This window comes from Manacus candei, unplaced genomic scaffold, assembly GCF_025592945.1.
Source record: "Manacus candei isolate 608988 ecotype Guabito, Panama unplaced genomic scaffold, ASM2559294v1 h1tg000078l, whole genome shotgun sequence".
In the NCBI taxonomy this organism is placed as follows: domain Eukaryota; kingdom Metazoa; phylum Chordata; class Aves; order Passeriformes; family Pipridae; genus Manacus; species Manacus candei.
Genome location: NW_026138126.1, coordinates 2,336,225 through 2,356,300, shown reverse-complemented (window position 1 = coordinate 2,356,300; position 20,076 = coordinate 2,336,225). Strand labels below are relative to the sequence as shown.

The following is a 20,076-nucleotide window of genomic DNA, read 5'->3' as shown; positions in this document are numbered from 1 at the left end:
GACCAACTGAGCCCTTATGATGCTTCTCCACTGCCCCAACCCCCAAATTTTAGCACGGTGTAGCTGCCCACCCTGCTTTGCCAGCCCGAGCCCCTCTGCTGAAGCCCACCCACCGCTCACCCAGCTCAGCCTCCTCAAGATATTTATTCCCAGTGCCAGCTCTTTGCTGGGAAGAGCCCTGTTGGTTTTGGAACACTTTGCTCTGCCCACCCTGCCCATCCTCCCGTGCTTCCCCAGTGCTGGGGGCACAGTGGGGTGCTCACTGCCCTGGGGGGGCTGCCCCCCACGCTGGTGGATCCCGCTGTGCCCCTGACACTGTCCTGTGTTTTCCAGGCCCGCGGGGAAGGTGATGGAGAATCCAAATCCCTGTGGTTCAAAGGCGGGTGAGTACAAGGGGAAGCTGGAACGTTCTGCCCCCCGGGATCTCAGCCCCCTCCTCATTAGGATGTGATTAACAAGCTCAACAGTGGGCCTGTGTGGGGAAGGGTTGCTGAGCTGTGGGCGTGCAGGGGGCCGGATTTTGGGGCTGAATGCTGGTCGATGTCTGGTGCTTCTGGAGGAGCCAGCAGAGATGACATTGCTCTGTGTCCCCAAGAGCTGCTGCTGAGGGGGAGAGCGAGAGGTGAGTTGGGATGGGACTGAGTTGGGGTGGCAGCTCCTGCTTCCCTCATGGAGTGATGCCATGGGGAATCCTGAGCCTCTCACCTCGATGGGCTGGGGGTCTCAGTCCTGTTTTGCCCTCGCAGATGGCTCTGCCATGACCCCAGGCAGAATGTGGCAGTTTTCCATGAGAATTCCCAGATCACACCAGGGATTTCTCACAGGCAGGGCTGCAAAGCTGAGTTCCTGCCTCAGTTTCTCTTGCAGCAGAACTCAAGGCTCACGTGCTCAGTGCTCCCCTCTGGGGTCCCAGAGTGAACCTCTAGCTCTCCAGCCCCAGGCTGCAAAGCCAGAGCTGACTAAGCCAAATGGGCTGCTTTTCTCCTGAGTTTCACTGCTGCACTTCACATGGGGAAAATCACAGTTTCCTGCCCAAATCCCCTTCCCCCTCAGCTTTTAGTCCGGTGATCCCTGTCCCAGTCAGGGTGGTGGTGAGGTTGGGGGCCCCATGGACGGGTCCCAGCCACAAAGGGATTGCTCTGCAGTTCTATCTGCCAAATCCTAGATAGTAGGAAGAAATTCTTCTCTGAGAGGGTGGTGAGGCCCTGGCACAGTTTACCAGTGCAGCTGTGCCTGCCCCACCCGTGGAAGAGTTCAAGGCCATGTTGGACGGGGCTTGGAGCAACCTGGGATAGTGGAAGGTGTCCCTGCCTGTGGCAGGGAGTGGAATGAGGTCAGACCCAAACCAGGCTGTGACTCTACGGAATCCCGAGTGACCATGGGGCAATAATGCCTCAGTTTCCCCTTCCCCTCTGACTCTCCTCTCTCTTGCAGGCCTGGTGGTGGGCTGATCATTATAGACAGCATGCCGGACATTCGCAAGCGAAAACCCATCCCCCTAGTTAGCGATTTGGTGAGGTTCCTCCTAAGGCGCCGCCCCCACAGCTGCCGGCTTCGCTCCCGCTGCGCCCCACCGGACTGCCCCGCTCCCCACCTGCCTCTAACATGGCTTGTGTTCTCTTGTTTTCTTTCCTGTGGCCTGGCTGGGCTTCCCCCGCGGCAGGGGGGCGGCTGTAAGGTTTCTGCGCTGCATTAACAGCATGCCCGACATTAAGCCTGGACGCAAATCTCTCCCTCTAGTCAGCGATCTGGTGAGCGCGGTCCGAGGGGTTAAAGAGAGAGCGCCCTTGGGTGCTGCCGGCCAGCCCTCAGCTCCCCCAGCCCTGCCAAAGGGGGGCGGGGGTGTCCCAGGCTGGTTTGGGGGGCTCCTGGCCCTCCTTGCAGTGGGGGGAGCTGTGAGGATGGCACAGCTGGGCTCTCCCTACCCGAGGGTGCTTCTCTTTAACGGAGCCCCAGTCCCTACACCAAGCATCAGCCCGAGGCTTCCCGGGGCTGCTTCTGGTTTCTCATTTTTTTGCTGGTGCTGTGCCCCTGGTCCTTCCCTGTCCCACCTGCTGTAGGTCCCTGCAGCTTGGACCATGCTGGTGCTGGACAGATGGACCTCTGTACGAGGGGAGGGGTGGTAGTGGCTTTTCCAAGCTGCCCAGACCCTCTGGTCCCATCCCCACTGCCCTGCTGTGCTTTCACAGCCCAGTGTGTGGGGCTGGGGACCCCCCATGTATGGACCCCCCATGCTGGGATCCCTTCCAACCTCTGGGCTCTAATGCACAGGATCACTGCTGTCCTCTCCCTGGTGACAAGAGACAGCAATTTTGGAAACCAGACACCCCTTACCCCCAGAATTAGATGCCCTTCCCCTCCTTCTCCCTTTCTTTACACCTTGCCAGCTCCACTGTGTGCCCTCCCCAGGGTACCACCCTCCTGTCCCCAACCTGTCTCTCCCCTCATCCCCCTGCCCCCCCTTGCTGCCCCCCACCCAGTACCCCCCACCCCCAGCCCACTTGGGCAGCCGCTGATGCTTCTGCACTGTGCTGTGTTGGTGTTTTGGGGGTTGGGGGGTGGGCAGTGGGCAGGGTTTGAGGGGGCTGCTTCCTTTCCCTGCTGGATTTGCAGGCTGCAGCCAGTGCTGGGCTTGAGGACACAGTCCCTCCCACCCAGTGCTGGGTGAAGGGGGGGCGTTGCCCCCATCCCAACTGGTTCTGTTGAGGAAGGGGCTCTCCTGGGAAGTGTTTGCACTAATGGCCTTTTTATTCCCCCCTTGCTGGCCCTGGCTGCCCACAGGCCATGGTAAGTGCCCCCCACCCCATCTCCCCAGGGGTTTCAGACACATGTTGAGAGGCTCTGCCCTGCTGGGGCTGAACTGGGAATGCCACAGGCTGCTGAACTGGTTCCAGTCCCACTGCACAGCAATGCTGGCATCACTGGGAGCTGGGCTGTCCCCTCTGCCCCCGAATGCAGCCAGGAGCCCTCCCTGGCTGGGGCTGGGGTCTGTCCTGGGTGTTCTACAGCCACTGGGACCCCAAAGGAGTGCAGGAGGGTCCCTCCATGCTCTGCTGGATTTGGGAACTCTGTTTCTTTCCCACAGTCCCTGGTCCAGTCCAGGAAAGCGGGAATCACATCTGCACTGGCCTCGAGCACCTTGAACAATGAGGAGCTGGTAGGTGCTGGGGTGGGCTGGGGTGGAGGTGGTCATGGGGGGGGCTGAGCCTCAGGGGCTGGGTCAGCAGTGAAAGTGCAGGGTGTGTGCCACACCAGCATCCTCTGGCAACCCCAGAGCAGCTGAGTATAGAATCATGGCATCATTGAGGTTGGAAAAGACTGTTACCGGTGTATTTTGGTGCTGAAAAAAAATCTCCAGGAGCAGTTAATTAGGGGTGAGATAAGAAAGGGTTTATTTGCCAAGGCTAAGATGTTACAGGACGTGCGCCGGCCGTGCCTGAGAGGTTACATTTTATAATATCATCCATCCAATCCCAAATATGCCCACCCTTTGGCCTTTCCTCTTGACTGCCCTGGGTCCACCCCCTTGAAATGAGTCTAGGGTGTATTTTGGGACCCCCTCTTCATCCCATCTTTGTCTTCATCAGAGCACAAAGGGTACATAGTTACCCAATTCCTCACCGTATTCTGTGGTTTAGGCCCAGATATGCTGTTCTGTCAACTGTCTAGGCCTTGCCTTGACAAAAGACTAAACACTCTGCTGTATTCAGAAGCAGGATTGATATGGGGAGCATAGAATGGGGTAAGAGGGTTAGGGAATGTATAAACAAGGGAAAGGAACAAGGGACAAGGGGGGGAAGGTTGCTGCTTTTAAAACTTACTTATAAAACTTACAATTCTTACAAATATTAGAAAAATAAAATAAAAAAACATTAGGGGCTTAAGGCATCAAGACCTTTAAGATCACCAAGTGCAACCATCAACCCACCACCGCCAACCCGTGTCCTCAAGTGCCACCCCCTGCCCTGCCTGAGCCTTTCTCCCCCCTTCTCTCTCCTGTCCCTGCACAGAAAAACCATGTTTACAAGAAGACCCTGCAAGCCTTAGTGTACCCCATCTCCTGCACGACGCCCCACAACTTCGAGGTGTGGACGGCCACCACCCCCACCTACTGCTACGAGTGCGAGGGGCTCCTGTGGGGCATCGCCCGGCAGGGCATGCGCTGCGCCGAGTGCGGCGTCAAGTGCCACGAGAAGTGCCAGGACCTGCTCAACGCCGACTGCCTGCAGAGTAAGGACACAAGCCTTGTCCCTTCTGCCCTTGGAGAGGGAGGATGGAGCAGCCCGGGAGAGCTGGGCTCCTGCCTTGAGCGTGGGAGAAGTGGTGGGCAGTGCAGATCTGTGCTGGGAAGGGGGTAGGGCCCTCCAGGTTTGAATTAATTAATGTATAGAATCGCAGAATGGTGGAATTGTCAAGGTTGGAAAAGACCTTTAACATCAACAAGTCCAACTGTCAATCCATCACCGTTGTGGTCACCACTGAACTATGTCCTCAAGTGCCACATTCACACCTTTTTTATACACTTCCAGGGATGGTGACTCCACCACTGCCCTGGGCAGCCTGTGCCAATGCTTGACAACCCTTTCTATGAAGAAATTTTTTCCTAATATCCAACCTAAACCTCCCCTGGTGCAACTTGAGGCTGTTTCCTCCTGTCCCCAAGCCCATCATGCCCACTTGAGAGAGCTCTGTGGTCTCTCCCGGATACCACCTGCATCCCCACCCCATCTCACCCATGGCTGTCCTCTCCCAGGAGCAGCAGAGAAGAGCTCCAAGCACGGAGCAGAGGACCGGACCCAGAACATCATCATGGTGCTCAAGGACCGCATGAAGATCCGGGAGCGCAACAAGCCGGAGATATTTGAGCTGATCCAGGAGGTGTTTGGGGTCAACAAGACCACACACACACAGCAGATGAAGGCAGTGAAGCAGAGTGTCCTGGACGGCACCTCCAAATGGTCGGCCAAGATCAGCATCACGGGTAGGCAGCTGCCCTCTTTGGACATGGGGGCGAGGCTGTTCCCAGCACAAGGATGCTGCATGGCCCAACCCCTCATCCTGCCGAGCAGCTTCAGCCCCTGGGGCTCTGTGGGGGCACAGGTGCCTGTTTTGGGGGTCTTGGTGTGGCTGTGGCACTGATTTCTCTCTCTGTCTGTTCTCTCTGCCATGTGTGCCGTGCCTGTGCCGTGTGTGGATGGGTGTGCATCCCGTGCCGTGCTGTGCTGCAGTGGTTTGTGCCCAGGGCCTGCAAGCAAAGGATAAGACAGGTTCCAGTGACCCCTATGTCACTGTCCAGGTTGGAAAGACAAAAAAAAGGACTAAAACTATCTACGGCAATCTCAACCCAGTCTGGGAGGAGAATTTCCATTTGTAAGTTCACCCCCAGTCCCCTCATCTGCCTGCATTGCTGTGCTGGGCTGTGCTGGCTGTCAGCATGTCCCTTTGGAGTGGGGGAGCCAGCTGGGCCTCGTCCTGCCCCCACTCAGGGTGGAGGGGGGTGCTGGGGTCCCTCAGGGTGCTGTTTTTGTGCCATGGAGGGTTGGGCTCCAGAGGCTGATCCTGGCTGTGCTGGGGCTGCGCTGAGCCAACTGGGGAGGGTTGGTGCCCCCAGGTCTGCTCTCTTCCCTAGTTCCTGCCCTGTGTGGGGGTGGTCCCTCTTGTTTAGGGAAACAGAGGACGGGGAAAAGCTGGAAAGGTTTCCCTGCTCATCCCAGGGCTTGCTCCTTCTCGCCTCCCCAGTGAGTGCCATAACTCCTCTGACCGCATCAAGGTCCGTGTGTGGGACGAAGACGACGACATCAAATCCCGCGTCAAGCAGCGCTTCAAGAGGGAATCCGACGACTTCCTGGGCCAGACCATCATCGAGGTCCGGACCCTGAGCGGGGAGATGGACGTCTGGTACAACCTCGGTAAACATCTCCCTGACACAGCCTGAGACCCCTGCCCTGTGCCCTGGGGGGATGACACAGCCTGGTCAGGCTGGGACCCCAGCCCTGGGCTCCAGAGGGACAACACAGCCTGGCCAGGCTGGGACCCCAGCCCTGGGCTCCAGAGGGACAACACAGCCTGGCCAGGCTGGGACCCCAGCCCTGGGCTCCAGAGGGACAACACAGCCTGGCCAGGCTGGGACCCCAGCCCTGGGCTCCAGAGGGACAACACAGCCTGGCCAGGCTGGGACCCCAGCCCTGGGCTCCAGAGGGACAACAAAGCCTGGCCAGGCTGGGACCCCAGCCCTGGGCTCCAGAGGGACAACACAGCCTGGCCAGGCTGGGACCCCAGCCCTGGGCTCCAGAGGGACGTGCTACAAGCCCTGGCCTGAAGGGCTATAGCAGCAGCAATATAAATGTAACTATTAAAAAAAATTATATAATAAATATATACAATAAGTATACAAATATAAATATCTATTTCAACATAAACATTTATATAAATGTATACAAATATATTTATATAAATTTATATAAACATAATCACAGCAGTTGTGGATCAAGGGGTGAACTTGATGATCTCAGAGGTCCCTTCCAACCCAGCTGATTCTATGATTTTATATATAAATATAATATTATAAATAATTTTTAAATATATATAAAAACATTTCCTATCAGAAGCCATTGGGATCAAGTGTTTTCCCAGGGTCATTTGCAGAGCCTTTAGCCCAGGAGGGCTGGAGTATCAGCCCTCTGCAGAGGGGAAACTGAGGCACAGAGAGGCCACATCTCTAGTGTCTGGAGGTGTGACCAAATCCCTCTCTTCAGTACCTTGGTGGCACTGTGCCCTGGCCTGGCTGCACATGGTACTGGGTGTCCACCCAGCTCTGGCCCTCAGAGACCCTCTGTCCTGGAACATTCTGCCCCTCCTTGGGGCCAGGAGTGAGCAGGGTTGCTCTGGGGAAGCCTCACACCTCGTCCCCCTCCCTGTGCCCCGCAGACAAGCGGACAGATAAGTCGGCGGTGTCGGGGGCCATCCGGCTGCACATCAGCGTGGAGATCAAAGGCGAGGAGAAGGTGGCTCCCTACCATGTCCAGTACACCTGCCTGCACGAGGTGAGCGGCCCAGGCAGGCATGGGGGGCACGGCCCCTACCCCAGCGATGCCACCCTGCCACCAGCCCTGGGGACCTGACGGGACCATTTGTACCCCCAGAACCTGTTCCACTTTGTCACGGATTTGCAAAACAACGGAGTGGTGAAGATCCCCGACGCCAAGGGGGACGATGCCTGGAAGGTGTACTTTGATGAGACGGCACAGGAGATCGTGGACGAGTTTGCCATGCGCTACGGGGTGGAGTCCATCTACCAGGCCATGACGTGAGTCACCTGCCCTCCACCAGGCTCAGGGGGGGCTGTGCCAGCCTTGAGAGGGGATCACTGTCCCCATCATCCTCCTCTACTGCCATTGGTACCCACCTCCCTGCCACGGGTCAGACTTGCCCCAAACCTGTGCCCATCCCTCTCCTTCTCAATGCACTGTGGCACAGACTCACCTCAAGTCCTGAGGGCACCATGTCAGATCTAAAGCTGTTGGAGAGTGTCCCAAGGAGGGACACAGAGCTGGAGATGGATCTGGAGGGGAAGGGTCTGAGGAGCAGCTGAGGGCACTCGGGTGGTTCAGCTGGAGCAGAGGAGACTGAGGGGAGACTCCTCGGGGGCTGCAGCTCCTGCCGAGGGGAGGCGGAGGGGCAGGGACTGAGCTCTGCTCTGGGACCAGGGACAGGACCCAGGGAAGGGCTGGAGCTGTGCCAGGGGGGTTGGGATGGATCTCAGGGAAAGGTTCTTCCCCCACAGGGTGCTGGGGCACCGCTCAGGCTCCCCAGGGCAGTGGGCACGGCCCCAAGGCTGCCAGAGCTCCAGGAGGGTTTGGACAACGCTCTGAGGGCCAGGGTGGGACTGTTGGGGTGTCTGTGCAGGGCCAGGAGCTGGACTGGATGATCCTTGTGGGTCACTTCCTGCTCAGGATATCCCAGGATTCTGTGATTCTTGAACCCCAAACCCTGCATCCCCTCCCATGGCCCTATGCCCTCACCTTCCCCCTCTCTCCACAGCCATTTTGCCTGCCTCTCCTCCAAGTACATGTGCCCGGGGGTGCCAGCAGTGATGAGCACCCTGCTTGCCAACATCAACGCCTACTATGCCCACACCACGGCCTCCACCAACGTCAACGCCTCCGACCGCTTTGCCGCCTCCAATTTCGGGGTAAGTCCGATGGTGCGTAAACACTCTTTCCTTCTTCTCTCTTTTCTTTGGGAGGGGGTGGGGGGCTCGGGGAGCAAAACGAGCCGTGCAAAACACCCCGCTCCAAACTGCAGCCAGGCAGCAGCGGGTGGGGGGTCATCCCCTGCTTGCCCCAAAAATCATCCTGCTCCCGTTTTTTAGGAAGGAAAAGAGCCACCGCCTTCCTGGGAGAAGGGCTAAATTTGCTCCCTGAATTATTGTGGGAGCCTGAGTGGACCGGGATATTGGGTGGCAGCGTGGCAGGAGGGGGACGCCTTGGTGGTAAAATCAGAAGCAGGTGGCCAGGAGCCACCGCTGCAGCTCACGGGGAGTTTTGCACGGCCTCGTGCACTTTGGGTGACCCCGGGCCTGCCACAAACACATCCAGCTGTGCCAGCACCCACTGGGTGCCTTTGAGGGCGAGTTTGTGGCAGGGCCGGGTGCCCCTCGGGGCTACGGGTGAAGAGGGGCTGAGCTCTCGCCTCGGCTCCCCCCGTGCCATCCCAGAGGCAGGAGCTGGTTGTTCTGGGTGCACACGGGTCGAGCCGGGGTCAGTGCCCAGCCCGGGGTGTAGCAAGGAGCTGGGTAGCCAGGGACACAGCCAGGGCCGAGCACAGCTCCGGGCAGCTTTGGCTCACCTCCCCGCTCCATTGCAGGGGGTAGCTAGAGCCGAGCGAGCTGTGCCTCCGGATCGCACAGGAGGAGGAAACCGTACCAAAAGAACCGCCTTTTCTCTGACGTGGAGGGTTTTAAAAACTTGTCTCTTTCTCTTTTTTTAGAGAGCCTAAGGTTGGGTCCTAAAGTGCCCGGCCGTGTCGCTTTAACCCTGAGTACCCGTCGTGTCCAGTGTTAGTGCTGCAGCCGTTCCTCGGGTGTCGGGGACGCACGGTCCGGCCCCGGGCCTGGCTGGGCCGTCCCGGCGGGCGAGTGCCGAAGGTTTGCGGTGGCCAGCGCAGGCTGCGGGCACGGCCGAGCCGCAGCTGGGCGGGCGCGGGACTCGCTGCCCCGCCCCGTCCCCGGGTCCTGTCCCCCAGGGCTCGCAGCGCTGCTCCGGGCTCTCCGGAGCCCCGCGGGTCAGCCCTGACCCCGTACAGCCGGTGCTGGGGGGAACCCAGGGCTCTCGTGGGAGGCCCACGGGGTTGTGCAAAGCCTCTCCCCAGCAGGATGCAAAGGGAAATGACCCCTGACAGCGATTTGGGGCAGTTATTGGGAAGAAATTCTTCCCTGTCAGGGTGGTGAGGAACTGGCACAGGTTGCCCAGAGAGGTGGTGATTTCCAGGGTTTCATCCCTGGAAGTGTTCCAGGACAGGTTGGACAGGGCCCTGAGCAACCTGATCTAGTGAAAGGTGTCCTGCCCATGGCAGGGGTGGAATGAGATGGCCTTTAAGGTCCCTCCCAACCCAAACCAGTCTGTGACTCTGATTGGTTGCTTTGCCCTCAGCTCTGACCCCCAATCCGATCTGCAGCCCAAGGTGGGATTTGTGTCCCCCTGCCCTGTACTCCCTGGGTGGGAGCTGGGCTGAGCTGAACTAAAGCCCCTCAGCCCCAAAGGAGACCACCCACCTGGGGTGTTCCCTGCCCACATTCCTCAATGCAGCCCAGTGGGGAGAGCCAGGAGCCCATGGAGGTGTCCAGCTTCTGAAGATGGGCTACCACTGCAAGCCCTTTCCCTGTCCTTTTTCCTGAGCTCTTGGAAAGCCTCAATCCAGGGGCTACAGATCCTGCACCCACTCTCCCAGCTCTTGCCCTGAGGTGGTCCAGTGGTCAGGGCAGACAGAACAGCCTGTCACCCCCCAGCAGTGACTGCCAGCACAGGGGACACACGTGGTGTCACCTCTCTGTCCTACACCACACCCGGCGTGACCGCACCCCGGGAGCCGCCGAGGGCTTCGAGCGAGCCCCGGCCAGCAGCGAGGACCGGCTCTGCTCTGCCGGCACACCCTGCCCTGCAGGGCTTGGATTCAGGCAGGAGGGAAGGAAGGGCAGCAGGACAGCAGGAAGGAGAGAGATGAGCCGGGAGCAGCGGGGGCTGGGCTGGGAGCAGAGAGAGCCAGGGGCGGGGGGAGGGGGTCGGGCTCTGCCGCCTTTCCCCCGTTTACCTGCCCTGGGGCGTTTCTCCGCAGAAAGACCGATTCGTCAAACTCCTGGACCAGCTGCACAACTCCCTGCGCATCGACCTCTCCATGTACCGGGTAAGGTGCCTGCCCTGCCTCGGTTCCCCCGCCTGGCTGATAAAGTCTGACACAACAGCGGGCTTGTTTCCTCCCCCTCACTCTCCCCTGTGAGAGTTTTGTGGGCAACGCCCCCTCTTTTTTTCCCAGAACAACTTCCCTGCCAGCAGTCCCGAGCGGCTGCAGGATCTCAAGTCCACGGTTGATTTGCTGACCAGCATCACCTTCTTTCGGATGAAGGTACTGCTGGGGCCCCACTTGCCCCGTGTTTGGGGGGGATCTGACTCTCACTGGCCCTGGTTCTTTGGGGGTTGAGGTCACTCTGGCCCGTGGTGCCCCTGCGTGGGTTGCTGGGGGTGTGGGTCTGCCCCCAACGCCACTCCCTCCCTGCATTCCAGGTCCAGGAGCTGCAGAGCCCCCCACGAGCCAGCCAGGTGGTGAAGGACTGTGTGAAGGCCTGTCTCAACTCCACCTACGAGTACATCTTCAACAACTGCCACGAGCTCTACAGCCGCGAGTACCAGACGGACCCAGTGCGTGGGGCAGGGGGGGTGCTGGGCAATGACCTTCCCCATCCCCTGCCCTTCTCCTTTTCCCAGTGCTCCTGCTCCCTCTCCAGAGCACTCAGCCCGGTGCAGAATGAGTCCCTAATCTTGGGCAGGGCTTAAAGCTCCAAAGCTGCAGGGTTGAGACCACAGGAGACAAGACGGGGCTGTGTGTGGGCCTCCAGGGTGTTCCCTCCTGTCTCACTGTTAGCTCTGACACAAATCTGAGCCCTGCAGGTGGGGTGACTGAGTCTCCCCTGTGTCCTCATCCCTCCAGACTAAGAAAGGCGAGGTACCCCCTGAGGAGCAGGGCCCCAGCATCAAAAACCTGGATTTCTGGTCCAAGCTCATCACCCTGATCGTCTCCATTATTGAGGAGGACAAGAACTCCTACACACCCTGCCTGAACCAGTGAGTAGGTGCTGGGGAAGGGGATCCTGCTGCACCCAGAGGGGATGCCCCCATGGAGGCAGTGGGAACCTGAGGCCTTTGGAAGTGGGTGTATAACACCCATTCTACAGATGGGAAAGCTGAGGCAGGTGGGAAGTGTGTGGGGGATGTCTCTCCATGTGGAAGGCTGGTCTGGCTTGTGTTCATAGCCTCAAGCTCTGCCAGGGTAGATTCAGGTTGAACATCAGGAAGAATTCATGGAAAAGGGTTGTTAAGCATTGGAAGGGGCTGCCCAGGGTGGAGTCACTATCCCTGGAAGTGTTCAAGGAACAAGTGTATGTGGCACTTAGTGCCATGGTCTAGTTGACAAGGTGGTGATCAGGCAAAGGTTGGACTCAGTGGTCTTGAAGGTCTTCTCCAACCTAAATGATTTTGTGATCCACATTCTCCCCTCGCCCCAGATTCCCCCAGGAACTGAACGTGGGGAAGATCAGCGCCGAGGTGATGTGGAACCTCTTTGCTCAGGACATGAAGTATGCGATGGAGGGTGAGTCCCCCCCCACCCCGAGCCAGCAGGGGAACCAGACAGGAGCCACCCTCTGCTCCCACCTCACCTGTTCCCTGGGCAAACCCATCTCCCCTCCTCATCAACACCATGCCCAGCTCCAATGCCCCCCAGGAAGCATTTCCACCTTCCCCCTGTTAACCTGGCATCCCTGGAGCTGCCCCTGGGGAGCTTCCCCCCCAGGCTTGGGGCTCAGAGTGACCCCCACACCCTTCCCTGTGCAGAGCACGAGAAGCACCGGCTGTGCAAGAGCGCAGACTACATGAACCTGCACTTCAAGGTGAAGTGGCTGTACAACGAGTACGTCACCGAGCTGCCCTCCTTCAAGACCCGCGTGCCCGAGTACCCCGCGTGAGTGCAGCCCTGGGGGCAGGGGGGGGCTGGCACCCCGGGGGCTGGAGGCCTCACCACGGGTGGGTTTCCCTTCCAGCTGGTTCGAGCCCTTCGTTATCCAGTGGCTGGATGAGAACGAAGAGGTGTCACGGGATTTCCTGCACGGAGCGCTGGAGCGGGACAAGAAGGACGGGGTAGGAATGGCTGGAGCTGCAGTCGGGGGCCAGGGGGCTCGTTCTTTGATGCCAAGTGTGTCTTCACGGGGCCAAAATCTCGTCCCTGCCTCCTGCTGACGCCGCCTCTTGCTCCCACAGTTCCAGCAGACATCAGAGCACGCCCTCTTCTCCTGCTCCGTGGTGGATGTCTTCTCCCAGCTCAACCAGAGCTTCGAGATCATCAAGAAGCTGGAGTGCCCCGACCCTCAAATTGTTGGGCACTACATGCGGAGGTTTGCCAAGGTGGGTGGCTTGGTGGGGGTCATCAGCACCTCTGGGACCCCAGTCCCAGCCCTGCCCGGGGCTCCTGGGCTCTCTGTGCCACCTCCATCCAGCTTTGGCAGGGGCACAGGGCACAGAATGTGCTCCCTCTGACAGCCAATGTGCCACCAACATGCCCTGGAACACTCTCAGCTTTTCTAGCACAGAAGATTAATTAATGAATAGCTAATTAATGAGTTATTTGGTTAATTAATATAGATTAATTAAAACTGGCTTGCTGCAATGTGCGAGGGAGTTACATGCAGACTTGGTGTGCTGGTGATGGAGCTGCCCATGGAGACCAGATGTGCTGGATCTGGCTTCCAGTGGCTGTGTCCATGTGGCTCCTGGCACATGAACATGAGCCAGGTGTGCCCATGTGGCCAAGGAGGCCAAGGGCACCTGGCTTGTACCAGCCACAGTGTGTCCAGCAGGGCCAGGGCAGTGACTGTCCCCATGTGCTGGCACTGCTGAGGCACCACCTCAAATCCTGGGGTCAATTTTGGGCCCCTCAGGACAAGAAAGACATTGAGGGTCTGGAGAGTGTCCATGTGGTGCTTGAGGATGTGGTTTAGTGGTGAACATGGCGGTGATGCTGGATTGATGGTTGGACTTGATGACCTTGAAGGGCTTTTCCAGCCTTAACGATTCTGTAATTCTGTGACCCATGGGACCAGAGAGTGAGGAGATCCCAGGGTTTTATCCAGGCCTGGAGTTGTTTCACTGCTGTGGGACTGATGGTTTCCTTCTCTCCATCCTTCCCCATCCCTGCTGCTGTCTGGGTGCCTTGGTTGCTGCCCTGTTTGGCTGCAGACCATCAGCAATGTGCTGCTCCAGTACGCCGAGATCATCTCCAAGGATTTTGCCTCGTACTGCTCCAAGGAGAAGGAGAAAGTGGTGACGTATCTCCCCTCTGCTTGTCAGCTGCCTGGTGCTGCTGGGCAGGACTGTACCCACACAGTGACCCCAGCTGTCCCTTCAGCCCCAGAGTGGGTCCCCCTGATGTGGTCCTGCCCTTGGTCCCTTCCTGGCAGTCCCTGACGTGCTGCCAGGGTGTGCCATCACTCTGTGCCATCACTGTCCTTGTGTCCCCCAGTGCAAGGTGGGAGGGTCCTGGGGCCATGGGCAGCTGTCCCAGCCATGTTTGTTGGTGCTGATTCTCTTCTCCATCCCACCCCTCCAGCCCTGCATTCTGATGAACAACATTCAGCAGCTCCGTGTCCAGCTGGAGAAAATGTTTGAAGCCATGGGTGGAAAGGAGGTGCGTACTGGGGGGCTCCAGGAGAGACCCCTGTGGAGGGGCAGGATGATATCCTTCCCCCCAGAGGCAGCCCCTTCCCTGGTTCCCCAGTGCTGGGAGCAGACCCCAGTTCCTCACTCCTGTGTGGGATCACTCTGTGCCACCCCATGGCACCCAGCTCTGCCACCATGCTGGACTGGGATGGGCTTCACTCTGCCCAGGGCCACATGTGGGGTGTAGAGACCCCCACTAGGGCTGGTTCAGGGTTCCTGTCAACTTCTCCAACCTGTCCCTCCTCCAGCTGGACACAGAAGCCAGTGATATCCTCAAGGAACTGCAGGTGAAGCTCAACAACGTCCTGGATGATCTGAGCCGAGTCTTTGCCACCAGGTACCCCTGGGAGGAGAGGGCACAGGTGGGGGGCCACGGGGAGGTGTGGGGGTCCAGGAGCTGTGGCTGGGGGCTCTGTGGGGGTTGTTGAGCCTGTGTGTTGTGGCCCCCAGTTTCCAGCCACACATCGAGGAGTGTGTGAAGCAGATGGGGGACATCCTGGGCCAGGTGAAGGGCACCGGCAACGTCCCCGCCAGCACCTGCAGCAGCGTCGCGCAGGACGCCGACAACGTCCTGCAGCCCATCATGGACCTCCTGGACAGCAAGTGAGTGTGGGGGGCTACAGGGACCCCCACCCTCCCCAGCACCCCTCCTGACCTACTCCAGGAGTGTGGGGGACATGCAGGGTCGGGGTGTCTGGGAAGAGTTGATGTGGAGCACTGTGGGGTCCTCCAGCCCTGTCTCCTCTCCACAGCCTGACGCTCTTCGCCAAGATCTGCGAGAAGACGGTGCTGAAGCGGGTGCTGAAGGAGCTCTGGAAGCTGGTGATGAACACCATGGAGAAGACCATCGTCCTGCCCCCGCTCACGGACCAGACGGTGAGTGATGGGGACAGGGAGCAGGGACCCTGAGACACTGGTGACCCACTGGGGCCAGTGTGGGACATTGCTGGCCAGGGGGCCCTCACTGGCTGCTGAGGGCACTTTGTGGGCCTCCTCAGACTTGTACCCAGCTCCTGGCCAGGGAAGGGATGGAAGAGAGAAAGGTGCCCCAGGTGCCAGTGCAGCCCAGCAGCCTCTTGGCTGGCTTTGCCAAAGGACCTTCCTGCCACCTCCATTGTGGCACCAAGAGGGAACACTGGTCCTTTCCTCTCCATCCTTTCCTCAGAGCTGGGGCAGTGTCCCATCAGCACTGGCTGTGGGCACAGTCTCTGCCAGGAGGTGAATCCAGAGGCTCCTGGAGTGTGAGGACCCACTACCTGTCAGCCTTGCTGTGGGGCTGGGGGGTTTCACAGAGCTGGGGATGCTGTGGGGATAGGGGTCATGTCCCCCAGCAGAGCTGGACTCTTCCTTGCCCCTGGGGGCTCTAAGGGAGCAAAGCAAACCCAGGGAATGGTGCCTCCTGAGAGGGAGGTTCCTACAGGCTCTGAGGCTCCGTGTCACATTGCTGTTTGTGTGCCCCAGACTGCATCTTGAGGCTTCCTGGGGTGGTTCTCTCGAGGTCAGGCAGGGAAGGGTGACACCAAGGGCTCTGACCCAGCCACACACCTGTCCCTGTCACTCTTTGGTGGCTTTTTTCACTGTTGCAAAGCTGGGCTCAGGCTCTTCCTTGGAGTTTCTGGAGCCACCAGCCTTTCTGTCGGCTCTCTGGGGCTGTGGGACCGCTGTGCTGTGTCTGGGAGGGAGGGTGCAGTGGTGACCTGTCAGCCCTCAGTGGTGCCACCTCACTGGCACCTTGTCACAGCCCAGAGCCTGGCTCGGGTCAGCCCCATATCACTCCTGGCTGGGCCAACACATCCTTGGCCAAATGGTGTCACTGCCCTCATCCCAGTCCCCATCCCAGTCCCTTCCCAGCTGTGTTCTGGAGGCCATGGGCCCTGTGCTGAGAGCAGAGAAGGGGGCATGGACATGTGGCTCTGTTGGGTGATTTTCCTGAGAGATGTCAGGAAACCTTGGAGGAAGCCATGCTGGGGCTGGTCCCTAGGGCAGGGGACAGCCTGCCCAAGTGGCCCTGGGGGTACCTGGTGGCTTGGGGGTACCTGTCAGGGCTGAGTGTCGAGTGGGAGTACCTGGAGCGGAGCCCCCCTGGGGCAAAGCCCCCTCCCCACATTCAGGAGGGCCTGGAGAGATGGGGATGGGGCCCCTGTGGGGGCTGTGGAGACGTGTGATGTGGTGGCAGGGCAGCAACACTCAGTGCTGTTGCACCTCAGATGGGGGACACCCCTGGCTCTGGCAGGGGTGGGGGGCACCCAGGGCTTGCTGTGGGGCAGCAGGGACTGGGGAGGATGGAGGAGGAGGGGGCCGACACTCACATCACGGTTGTTCTCTCCAATTGCTCCTCTCGCCTCTCAATGGCAGATGATTGTAAGTACGGCAGCTCCCTGTCTGTCTGTCTGTCTGTCCGCTCTGTGTCGGTCCTGGCCTCGCCGGTTTTTGTCTTGTGTGGCTGCCCTTGCCCTGCCCACAACCCTCCTTCGGCTCCTGACCTGGTCCAGCTCCGTGGTCCCCATCCCTGTGCTGCCCACCTGGCACTGGCTCCTGGCCGGCACTTGCCAGTGGGTGGGAAGGTCTTGGACAGACTCACAGAGCCGGGGTGTGGGGAGGCACAGGGGCAGTGGTGGGGTGGGAGGGGATGGTGATGGGCAGTGCCACGGAACCAGGGACAGCCGAGCCCGGGCTGATCCCGCCTTGCTCTGTGCTCGGGGCAGAAAGGCTGCTGGAGGCACGAGCAGGGAGTGGTGTGTGCCGGGAGTCAGGGCTGCTCTTCCTTCCCCTCGTGCCTCAGTTTCCCCTCGAGGCCCTGGCTGGGGTCTGGCTGTGGTGGGGTGAGGGCAGAGGAGGATCTTGGTGGTCCCTGCCCAGGTGCTCGGTGGTGGGTCAGGCTGCTGGCACGAGTTGTGGGGCTCCTTCCCTGCCCAGGATATGACCCTGGGAGCCTGGACTCCCAGTTCCCTCCTCGGCATCGCTGCTGGGTCCTTGCATGGCTTTGACTGAGCAGTTTCCTTCTGTCCTCTTCTGACCAGTCTGTGGCCATGGGCAAGGGAAAGGCAATTCCATCCCCAGTCCTGCCCCCAGCCCTGCTGTGACTCAGGCACCTGTACAGGAAGAGCAGTGGGGTTGGGAGCCAGTGGTTGGGTGCTGGTGCCAATTCCTGAGGGGGCAGATACTCCCTTGCTGTCCCCCAACACCTTTTGTGTCCAACAGCAGCATTTGGAGAGGCCCTGGGGGCAGCCTGGGGCTGAGCCTCCCCTCAGACCTCGTGGGGACTGATGTCCCAGCCTTGCTGAGGCTGTGGGGGATGGGATAGGGTCAGCTCTGTGTACCAACTCCTCTTGTTCACCCATGACCCTGTGCCAGGGCCAGAGCCCCTTCTGGCAGCCCTGCTTGGCCCTACCTCTGCTGCTTGTGCCTCTTGAGGCTTCCCAGCCAGCTGACTCCCTGCTCCCACCTCCTGATTCTGACGTGCCCCAGCCCACCCTGAGACCCCCCCATGGCACTGCTGCCTCATCTCACACCGTTTCTCTTGCCTGGGCCAGTGTGGGGTTGTCAGTGGGCCCAGCCCTGCACAGACCAGTGCTCTGTGTGCCAAACCCAAACCCAACTCCCCCTCCCTGCTCCCTTCCTAGTGCTGGGAGCACCTGCCAGAGCTGGAGCAGGATGTGGGGGCACCAGAGCCTGCCCACACACAGCTGGCCCCTGCCCCCCTGTATCCCACGGAGGACCATCCCTCGGGGGCTCAGCATCTCTGTATCTCAGCAGGGACCAGCTCCAGGGTGTGGGGACCAGTTCTCCAGCAGTGCAACATCCTGTGTTCCAGTGGGGACCACTTGGTCCAGCATCCCGATGACAGTGGGGACCAGTGCCCCATATCCCAGTATCCCAGTGGGTCCCACCAGGGCCCAATCCCCCCACTGGCTGTTTTTTAGGAGCTCGGGATGTCTCTGCCACCAGCTTGTGGCCACGCCCTGTGCCCAGCCTTGCCCTGTCCCCCCCTGTGTCCTGTGCCACGCTGTCCCCCCACCCCACACTCAACCTCTGACGTTGCTTCTACAGGGCACGCTCTTGAGAAAACATGGCAAGGGGACAGAGAAGGTAAATAGCTGTGGGCTCCGTGTGTGTCACCGCCCCGGGGCCACACCCGTGGCCTCACAGCCGCCTGCTGTGGAGGTCCAGGCTTGTCTGTGCTTCCTCTGTCGTGCTGTCTGGATGTGGTGTCGTGGTGGGGTGTGCTGTGTTGTGTGCAGGTGGGGGACAGTCACCCGTTCTGTGTCACCCAGGGTAGGGAACGGGTGCTGTGTGGTGTTTGCCCCCATGGGGGGGACATGGGGTGTCACCCATCCCTGTGATGGGGATGTGGGGTGTCACCCATCCCCACAGGGGACGTGTGGGGTGTCACCCATCCCCCTGGGGGACACTGCCCCACAGTCCTCAGCACCCTCCAGCTGCCTGGCTGGGAATGTGAGGGGATGGGGTCCTCAGCATGGGGGGCTCAGGAAGAGGGGACCCCCAATGCTGGGCCATGCTGGGCTCACTGGGGGCCCTGGGGCTGCTGAGATCCCCTGGATCTCTGAGCTTGCTCCCCCCTCCTGCTCAGGGGGGCCCATCAGGGCTTGCTGAGCCCCCAGCCTTGCCCCAAGGGCTTTCTCCAGCACGTGGGCTCTTGTCCTGTCTGGGGGCTCCTCACCACGGGGTGGGGGCCCAGCACTGCCCCCCCAGACTGCCTGCTTCCCAAATCCTGGGTCTTGGGAAGAGCTATGCCAGCACCCATCTGGGCAGTGCCTGCAGCTCCCCCTCCTCTCCTGGGGGACACTGGCTCCTGCCCAGTGTGCTGAGTGTGCTGGGAGAGCTGATTCCCTCTGATTTCCCAGCCCCAGGCAATGTGGGGAGCAAACCTGCCCTCCCTGCCAGGAGAAACCTGGCACACTCATCACCAGCCCGGGGCTGAGCCTTTGCAGGAGTGAACTGGTGCCAAAGCAGTGGCACCAGCAGAGAGCTGGGCACAGCCAGAGGAGAGCACAGGGCCAGAGCCCAGGGTCAGGGGATGTGGGGGGCCTGGAGCTGCGGCTCAGAGCTGCTGGGGCCACCAGTAACTGTCCCTTGCTGTTCTCTTCCAGAGCAGGGTGAAGCTGCCCAGTCACACTGAAGTAAGGACATGGCTCTTCTGCTCCCCACTTGGCACTGCTCCCTCCTCTCGCCTCCTCCCTGTCCCTTGTCCCCTGCGCTCTGGCTTGGGGGGCCCCAGCTCAGAACAGTGTCCTGTTGTGCTCTGTTGGGGGACACCAGTGTCCCCAGCTCCCAGCCCGTCCGCCAGCTGGGGGAGATGGGGACATGGAGGGTGGGGTTAATGGGACAGAACTGGGTGGGCGGGGGAGTGGGCACAAAGGGTTCATGGGAAGGGGTGAAAAATGAGGGCACAGAGGGGGCTGACCCCTGCAGGTGGTACTGGATAGTGAGAGAGATGGCGGGACTGCTTTGTTGAGAAGGACTGGAGCTACTGGTGCCGGGAGAGGGAAGGTGGTGCTCCAGTTTAACCAGTTGCATTTGCACACTGGAGGAGCTGAGAAGGGGAGCTTGTGCTCAGCCTGGTAAGGGGTGCCAGCTCAGGGAGGTGAGCGGGATCTGCCCGTGCCACGGGGCTGCCACAGCAGTGGGTCCCATGGGGTGACTTCCTGGCCCCTGCCACGATGGGGGCACAGGGCAGGCGAAGGCAGCCTGGTTCCCTGGGATCCCTGAGGTGCCCAGGGACTGGGAGCCTCTCTGGGACTGGGCATGGGTCCGGGTGTCAGGGGGGTGTGTGCTGGCTGCCAGCACTGCAGGGTACAGGCTGTGTCCTCCCCGTGCCCACTGTCCCCTGCACTCGCTCTCTGCTCCCGCCATGTCCGGTGTCCGTGCGGTCAGTGCCGTGCCCTGCCAGGCTCTGCTGGCTGCAGAAGCAGGTGCTTGGAGCACAGGGAGCAGGATGGAACCCTTAGGCCAAGCTTCTTGTGCTGAGCAGAGCATGAGGACCCTGATGCCAGTGTGATGTCCTGCCCTGTGGTCCCCAGGCCCCCAGCCTGTGCTGAGAACTCAGGCTGAGATGGGGCTGCCAGTCCTGTGT

General features: G+C 60.1%; 1 protein-coding gene across 16 annotated transcripts in view; it reads left to right on the top strand.

Annotated features, from left to right (window-relative positions):
• Positions 1-20,076, top strand: part of UNC13A (unc-13 homolog A) — a 39,156-nt gene that overhangs the window by 13,090 nt on the left and 5,990 nt on the right. For 4 of the 16 annotated variants that reach the window (XM_051810554.1, XM_051810565.1, XM_051810558.1 and 1 more), the window contains 25 exons: positions 334-383; positions 1,435-1,513; positions 3,086-3,157; positions 4,011-4,230; positions 4,754-4,981; positions 5,229-5,370; positions 5,740-5,909; positions 6,928-7,043; positions 7,143-7,306; positions 8,041-8,191; positions 10,333-10,401; positions 10,531-10,620; positions 10,779-10,913; positions 11,203-11,336; positions 11,777-11,862; positions 12,105-12,231; positions 12,311-12,407; positions 12,528-12,671; positions 13,503-13,586; positions 13,873-13,950; positions 14,231-14,319; positions 14,433-14,585; positions 14,735-14,858; positions 18,033-18,071; positions 19,094-19,123. In XM_051810554.1, coding sequence (XP_051666514.1) covers positions 334-383; positions 1,435-1,513; positions 3,086-3,157; positions 4,011-4,230; positions 4,754-4,981; positions 5,229-5,370; positions 5,740-5,909; positions 6,928-7,043; positions 7,143-7,306; positions 8,041-8,191; positions 10,333-10,401; positions 10,531-10,620; positions 10,779-10,913; positions 11,203-11,336; positions 11,777-11,862; positions 12,105-12,231; positions 12,311-12,407; positions 12,528-12,671; positions 13,503-13,586; positions 13,873-13,950; positions 14,231-14,319; positions 14,433-14,585; positions 14,735-14,858; positions 18,033-18,071; positions 19,094-19,123 — 2,871 coding nt within the window. Of the gene's footprint in view, positions 1-333; positions 384-1,434; positions 1,514-1,663; positions 1,752-3,085; positions 3,158-4,010; positions 4,231-4,753; positions 4,982-5,228; positions 5,371-5,739; positions 5,910-6,927; positions 7,044-7,142; positions 7,307-8,040; positions 8,204-10,332; positions 10,402-10,530; positions 10,621-10,778; positions 10,914-11,202; positions 11,337-11,776; positions 11,863-12,104; positions 12,232-12,310; positions 12,408-12,527; positions 12,672-13,502; positions 13,587-13,872; positions 13,951-14,230; positions 14,320-14,432; positions 14,586-14,734; positions 14,859-18,032; positions 18,072-19,093; positions 19,124-20,076 lie in introns of all 16 variants that reach the window. The other 12 variants (XM_051810551.1, XM_051810562.1, XM_051810556.1 and 9 more) reach the window with 7 other exon arrangements.